We start from the raw sequence: 8341 nt of genomic DNA on the forward strand, positions 1-8341 counted from the left end.
AACTAGAACTGAACTAGAACTGAACTAGAACTGAACTAGAACTGAACTCGAACAGTACTACAACAAAACTCGAACAGTACTACAACAACTAGAACAGAATTAGAACAAAACTAAAACAGAACTAGAACAGAACTAGAACTAACTAGAACTAACTAGAACAGAACTAGAACAGAATTAGAACGAACTAGAAGAACAGAACTGGAACAGAACTAGAACAGAACGGAAAGAACTAGAAGAGAACAGAAAAGAAAGAGAAAAGAAGAGAATAGAAAGAGAAGAGAAAGAAAACGAAACAGAAAAGAAATAAAAGAGAAGAAAACAGAAAAGAAAGAAAGAAAGAACAGAACAAACAGAAACAGAAAGAGAACAGAACTAGAACAGAGAGAAGAGAAAGAGAACAGAAAGAGAACAGAAGGAGAACAGAACGAGAACAGAACGAGAACAGAACGAGAAAGAACGAAAACAGAACGACAACAGAACAGAGGGAAGGAGAAGAGAACGAGAACAGAACAGGAAGAAACGGGAAGAAGAACGAACGAACGAAACGAACGAACGAACGAACGAAACGAACGAACGAACGAACGAACGAACGAACGAACGAACGAACGAACGAAGAACGAACGAACGAACGAACGAACGAAAGAAACGAAACGAACGAACGAACGAACGAACGAAACGAACGAACGAAGAACGAACGAAACGAACGAACGAACGAACAAACGAACGAACGAACGAACGAACGAACGAACGAACGAACGAACGAAGAACGAAACGAAAGAACGAACGAACGAACGAACGAACGAACGAACGAAACGAACGAACGAACGAACGAACGAACGAAAGAACGAAACGAACGAACGAAAAGAACGAACGAAAACGAAAGAACGAGAACGAACGAACGAACGAACGAAACGAAGAACGAACGAAGAAGAACGAACGAACGAACGAACGAACGAAACGAACGAACGAACGAACGAACGAAAACGAACGAACGAACGAACGAACGAAGAACGAACGAAACGAACGAACGAACGAACGAAAGAACGAACGAACGAACGAACGAACGAACGAACGAACGAACGAACGAACGAACGAACGAACGAAAAAAAAACGAAACGAACGAACAATAACTAACGAACTACTAACTAACTAACTAACTAAACTAACTAACTAACTAACTAACTAACGAACTAACTAACTAACTAACTACTAACTAACAAGAACTAACTAACAACTAACTAACTAACTAACTAACTAACTAACTAACTAACTAACTAACTAACTAACTAACTACTAACTAACTAACTAACTAACTAACTAACTAACTAACTAACTACTAACTAACTAACTAACTAACTAACTAACTAAACTAACTAACTAACTAACTAACTAACTAACTAACTAACTGACTGACTGACTGACTAACTAACTAACTAACTCACAAATTATTATTTCCTTTATTTTTCATATCATATCTTTCCGTAGTGCCTTCTTAATTAGCATAACAATGGCTATTCCTAATCTTTAATCTACTTTTAAATACAAATATGCACCTTACTTTATTTTCGATTAAAAGTGTTATCGTTATCAATTGCCCCCCAATTAGTATGTCCAACATTATCGTAAATTTTGAGACCATTTTACAGTAGGAAGACCATAAAAATAAATAGTATTTAACTTTGTATTGAACTGGTTAATACTACTAAACGCAAGCTTAACGGATAAAATGCTATAAATTATTAAGTGCAAAGTGAAAGGTTTTCGGGAATATAAAAAAATTTTAATAATTAATAATGGTATGTTATTTGTATATAGAAAAAATCAAGCATCGAATTTTGTATAATTTGTTGTTTCATTTCAGGGTTCCAGCAGCAGTAAAAGTAGCGAAAATCTTCGCATTACAATCGGAAGTAATGACAACAAAAGTAAAAAGAAATCGCCACAATTAAATCGCATCAAAACTACCAAATATACTCTGTTAACATTCCTGCCCATAAATTTCTATGATCAATTCCGAAGAGCCGTGTATTTCTATTTTCTAGCGGTTACTATAATATCATTTTTCGTAAGTGAGTAATTAAAATCATATACATAAACAATTCCTTATATAAAATTTTGTCCTCTATCCTCTCAGACAGTACTATTTCACCTTTGGTCTCCTTAATACCTCTACTATTTGTAATGATTGTTACCGGAGCTAAAGAAGCCTATGATGATTTTCAACGTTATAAAAATGATAATTTGGTGAATTATTCCACGGTGACGGTATATCGTAATGGTCAAGAGCAATATATAGAATCTCGTTTTATATGTCCGGGTGATTTAGTTGTTATCAGCAAAGATGGTGATGTACCCTGTGATGTGGTTTTATTACATTCCACCGATGTTAATGGCAAATGTCATGTAACCACTGCCAATTTAGATGGTGAAACTAATTTGAAAACTTTAATGGTACCCAGAGGTCTTCTGACAAATAGTATAGACCATATTAATAATGTTGGTATAATAGAATGTGAAAGTCCCAAAGCCGATCTTTATTCATTTTTGGGTAAAATTGAGTTAAATGCAAGTAATTCGGTAATACCCTTATCTGAGGAAAATCTTTTACTCAGAGGCTCGAAAATAAAAAATACCGATAAAGTTATAGGCTGTGCTGTTTACACGGGCATGTCCACAAAATTACAATTGAATAGCCGTTATACCGGTAATAAATCTGCCTCCAGTGAGATTTATATTAATAAATTTCTAATATTTTTGGTGGTTATAATGATAGTGGCTTGTATCATCTTGTATATGTTGGGGAGGTAAAAAAATATTTCAAACCTATTATAACTTCCATCTAATATGTCTATTAATTTCAGATATGAAGAAATTAATGTAGTTCCCCTAATGGATTATCTGGGTCCTCCTATACGTGTTAATGAAATCACTATAATTGAAGATTTCTTGGCATTTCTGATACTTTTCAACTATATGGTTCCTATATCGATGTATATGAATATTGAACTTTATCGAATATTCAATGCCTTCTTTATACAGCAGGATTTGCAATTATATGATGCCGAAACTGATCAGAGAGCTGTGGTTAATTCTTCAAATTTAAATGAAGATTTAGGTCAAATAAATATTTTATTTTCGGATAAGACGGGCACTTTGACAAAGAATGAAATGGTTTTCCAGCAGTGTTCCATAGATGGTAGAAAATACATGTATCGTAATGGTTATTTGGTAGATCAAGAAACGGCTGTCCGTTGGGAAATGGATGTATCAGATGATGTGAGTATGAACGGATTAGAAAATGGGGAAAAATATTCTTTAACTCAATCTGTACGAAAGATCAGCTTCTCGCAGGGTTAGCACAAGCGTTATGTTATACCCTCTGTTACGGATTACTAAAGGGTCTCTGTCTGAAATTTCATGTCAGTTCGATTCTGATAGATTGAGAATAAGGGAATTGTATAAGATGAATGAGGCTTTAAACGAAGATGCACGATCTGAATATAATAAATAAAGGATATCAGAATTAGAACTGGGATAGATTGCAAAAGTTGAATTTTTTTAAATTCAAACATAGATATCGTTAGTCCCTTTGGACCAAGTCAGTTTAATGATAATGAGAAATGTGGAGCCTTTTTCTAATTCCGTATAATAAAGAATAAGACAATTGGGTTAACTGATTAGAGAAATGATCTAATATAAACGTGAGAGGAGAGAAAGATCTGCAAATCATTATCTTTTTTAGAATATTATCCGTTTTGATTTGAGAAATAATAGAACTCCTTCCATTTCAGAAGGATCTTAGAGTTTCGGAAAACTACTTTCACTTTGGATGATAATTTCACATCCATTCATTAGGTTTGTAAGAAAAGGATTCACAGACTTGAAAAAACTATAAGGTCTAAATTTTGTCATTCAGTAAAGATTGCTTATAACGTTCACAAATGATCCAGTTGATCTAACAGTCTCTAACCGAGCATTAATTATATGCATTCTAATACGACATCTTTATATTATTTGTAGAACCCTCAATTGGAATTCTTCAAAGCTCTTGGACTTTGTCATACCGTACAAATTGCACAAACTCCCAGTGAAATAGACGACAATAGTACCAGTCATACAAGCAGCCCCATATCAGGCCTCAAGTCCCGATGAAAAAAGCACTTTTGGAAGCATGTTACAATTTAGGACTTCATTATCTAGACGATGATAATGATCTTATCAAATTAAACATTTTAAGTTCTAAAGACCCCGAAAATTCCGAAATTGTAGAGTTCAAACGTCTACACACTTTTGAATTTACTTCGGAACGTAAACGTATGAGTGTTATAATATCGGATGGAATGGAGCGTAAATGGTTATATACAAAAGGAGCTGAAAATGTGATCTTTGAGTTGTGTGAGAAAAGTCAAAGGATTTAATTTCAATAACCGATCAACATATAACAGAATTCGCCCTACAGGGTTTAAGAACATTAGCTATAGCTAAAGATTTATACCCGAGGAGGAATATGAAGAATTTATTAATGATCTAAGGCAGGCACAGCTGGCTTTCGATAAGAGGAAAGAGTTAATGGACAATTGTTATAAAACTATAGAATGTGGTAGGTATAGGGATGAACAAGTAAGAGTGTTATATTCGGCTATGCCGAATCGTATATACCCACCATCAAACCTCGTTTGACTCGAATGAAACTTACTTATGTCGAATTTCATCTATATACTCGTATTTTTAGGCCAGTTATAAGCGTTAAAGTAATTTTCTGAAGGGGACCTTATATAGGGGGGTAGGGTCAATTATGGGTCGATCCTCATAAAAGTTTTTAGATAGATTTTGACTCATATGAAACTTACTTATGTCGAATTTCATCTATATACTAGTATTTTTAAGCCAGTAATGAGCGATAAAGTCATTTTTTGAAGGGGGACCTTATATGAGGGTAGGGTCAATTATTTACCGATCCTCATAAAATTTTGCATAGTGATTTTGGATCATTAGAAACTTACTTATGTCGAATTTCATCGCTATATTCGTATTTTTAAACAAGTTATGGCTGTTTAAAGCTGATTTTCGAGGTGCCACTTGTATGGGGGCTATCCGAAAACGAGGACCGATATTGCCCATTTTCAATACCAAACAAACCTTACCTATAAGAAATATTTATGTGAAACTTCAAATCCTCTAGCTCTTTCCATTCGGACTCTATCGTGCTTTCAACAGACGGACAGACAGACAGACAGACGGACGGACAGACATGGCTTAGATCGTGTTAGAATTTAATGAGGACCAAGAATATATATACTTTTGTGGGTCTATGACCAATATTTCGAGTGTGTTACAAACGGAATGACAAATCAATATACCCCCCATCTTTTTTGATGGTGGGTATAAAAATAAAATAATCGCTTTAAGATCTTTAAATGTTTGACTTTTGTGAATAGATCTTGAGTTACTAGGAGCCACTGCAAGTAGAGGATGCCCTGCAGTATCAAGTAACTGAAACATTGTGGTCTCTACAAAAGGCTGGTATTAAAATATGGGTTTTAACCGGAGATAAAGTTGAAACTGCTGTCAACATAGCTTTAGCTTGTGGTCACATAACCCCCGATTCATATAGGTACTCTATGTTAGAGTGTCAAACCAAACAGGAATTTCTAAATTCATTGGAGAATATAAAAGATAAATCCAATATAGCCTTAATAATGGATGGTAATAGTTTGTCTGTGGCTTTAAAGCAAGCCCCCAATGTATTCCGGGAAATGGCTTTAAAATGTTCGGCGGTTTTATGTTGCCGTCTAAGTCCTCTACAAAAATCCGAAGTAGTCTCTTTAATTAAGAAAGAAAAAGGTTACTTAACCGCTGCCGTAGGCGATGGTGCCAATGATGTGTCCATGATTCAAGAGGCCGATGTGGGTATAGGTATTATGGGCAAAGAGGGTTTACAGGCTGCTAGATGTTCCGATTTTTCTATAGCGAAATTTTTTATGTTGCAAACGTTTACTGCTAGTTCACGGCCATTATAATACAGCCCGTTTATCGTTTTTGGTTTTATTCTATTGCTATAAGAATATTTTGATTACCGGAATTATGGTAATGTTCCAGTTGTATGATTTGTATTCATCAACATCGGTTTATCACTTCTTATATTTGTGGCTGTTTGATGTGATTTATATTTCCTTTAGTTTTACTTTCTTGGCCATAAGTGAGAAACCATATACGGAAGAGTTGTTGTTGAGGTAAGTTGGAAAGATTTGTAATTCTAGCTGATAGTATTGAAACCCCGTTTAATAACTACTTTCAGTCACTGATACACTGATAGATTTAATATTTATTGAATTATTTCCTTCCTTCCAGCAAGCCTGAACTCTACAAGAAAAACTGTCAAAATCGTCAAGTACGCTGGTCCGTATTTTTACGATGGATTCTCAATGGAGCTTTTCATTCGATAATTGTCTTTTATTTTGCCTATTTCTTCTTAACCCTCAATAATGTCATACTAAATAATGGACAAACTGCTGAATTTTATATATTTGGTTCACTCTTAATACAATTGGTAGTTGTAGTCGGTAATTTGAAATTACTACTGGAATCAAACTATCTGAGTTATGTTTATATAATCATCATAGTGGCCTCGTTCCTAGGATTCATTGTCAGTACCGTGATTTATAATTTTATAGATTTGTAAGTAGAATTAAATAAAATGATACATTTTTCCATTATATAAAATACAAATATTTTCCAGTCCCAATAATCCCGGTTTATTCCATGCTTATAATCGTTTATTCTGCTCCCTACCGGCCTGGTTATTTACTATAGTAACCGCTGCTGCTTGTTTGGTACCCGATTATACGTTGAAAGTTATTCGTGCAATTTTTGCTCAAAGCCATTCCAAGAAAACCGATATAAATGTCAGGGGTGTTTGAGTGACAAGGTCTTTTGTTTTTTAATGAAATAATTTCTTGTATTTTTAGTAAAGTGTTAAAAATAAATATCGAACCTTTTATAAGTATTTACTTTTCTTATCTTTTACACTTATTTTGAGAAAAAAAAATTAAATAAATATGTTTTGCAACATTTCCTTTATTTATCAACATGTTGCAGCAACAATAATCAGTAGTTATTGATAATTATTTGTAGAATTTGTGTAATCTTATCGATTGCACATTTTTTGTTTATTTAATTTTATGTGGAGTTTATTTATTCGAAGCAAACTGTTGCTTTTTGGGAATTTTAAAGTCGTAAAAATAATTCTGAATAATATTGAATAAGTAGAGCGCAATAAGAACTTTATTAGAGCTTAACTATAAATGGACTAGATCTTAAACTGAACTAGAACCGAACTAGTACTGAACTAGTACTGAACTAGAATGGACTAGAATGGACTAGAACTGAACTAGAACTGAACCAGAACTGAACTAGAACTGAACTAGAACTGAACTAGAACTGAACTAGAACAGAACAAGAACTGAACTAGAACTGAACTAGACTGAACTAGACGAACTAGAACTAGAACTAGAACTAGAACTGAACTAGAACTGAACTAGAACTGAACTAGAACAGAACTAGAACTGAACTAGAACTGAACTAGAACTGAACTAGAAATGAACTAGAACTGAACTAGAACTGAACTAGAACTGAACGAACTGAACTAGAACTGAACTAGAACTGAACTAGAACTGAACTAGAAGAACTGAAACTAGAACTGAACTAGAACTGAACTAGAACTGAACTAGAACAACTAGAACTGAACTAGAACTGAACTAGAACTGAACTAGAACTGAACTAGAACTGAACTAGAACTGAAAACTAGAACTGAACTAGAACTGAACTAGAACTGAACTAGAACTGAACTAGAACTGAACTAGAACTGAACTAGAACTGAACTAGAACTGAACTAGAACTGAACTAGAACTGAACTAGAACTGAACTAGAACTGAACTAGAACTGAACTAGAACTGAACTAGAAACTGAACTAGAACTGAACTAGAACTGAACTAGAACTGAACTAGAACTGAACTAGAACTGAACTAGAACTGAACTAGAACTGAACTAGAACTGAACTAGAACTGAACTAGAACTGAACTAGAACTGAACTAGAACTGAACTAGAACTGAACTAGAACTGAACTAGAACTGAACTAGAACTGAACTAGAACTGAACTAGAACTGAACTAGAACTGAACTAGAACTGAACTAGAACTGAACTAGAACTGAACTAGAACTGAACTAGAACTGAACTAGAACTGAACTAGAACTGAACTAGAACTGAACTAGAACTGAACTAGAACTGAACTAGAACTGAACTAGAACTGAACTAGAACTGAACTAGAACTGACTAGAACTAG

General features: G+C 34.2%; 1 protein-coding gene across 1 annotated transcript; it reads left to right on the forward strand.

Moving 5' to 3' along the window:
- Window positions 1-1861: 1861 nt before the first annotated feature.
- On the forward strand, window positions 1862-6996 carry LOC119613311 (probable phospholipid-transporting ATPase IF; the record flags this gene model as incomplete). Its single annotated transcript, XM_037969322.1, is given in 12 exon segments — window positions 1862-2069; window positions 2135-2804; window positions 2862-3276; window positions 4021-4123; window positions 4159-4407; window positions 4410-4481; window positions 4484-4600; window positions 5439-5464; window positions 5466-5987; window positions 5989-6233; window positions 6352-6678; window positions 6740-6996. Coding segments are annotated over 12 exon segments (3135 nt in total), but the record flags the coding sequence as incomplete, so codon positions are not given.
- Between the last annotated feature and the right edge of the window lie 1345 nt (window positions 6997-8341).

Source organism: Lucilia sericata, unplaced genomic scaffold (genome assembly GCF_015586225.1).
Source record: "Lucilia sericata isolate MDLA Ls3-8-SP2 unplaced genomic scaffold, ASM1558622v1 Contig002058F_arrow, whole genome shotgun sequence".
Taxonomy (NCBI): Eukaryota; Metazoa; Arthropoda; class Insecta; order Diptera; family Calliphoridae; genus Lucilia; species Lucilia sericata.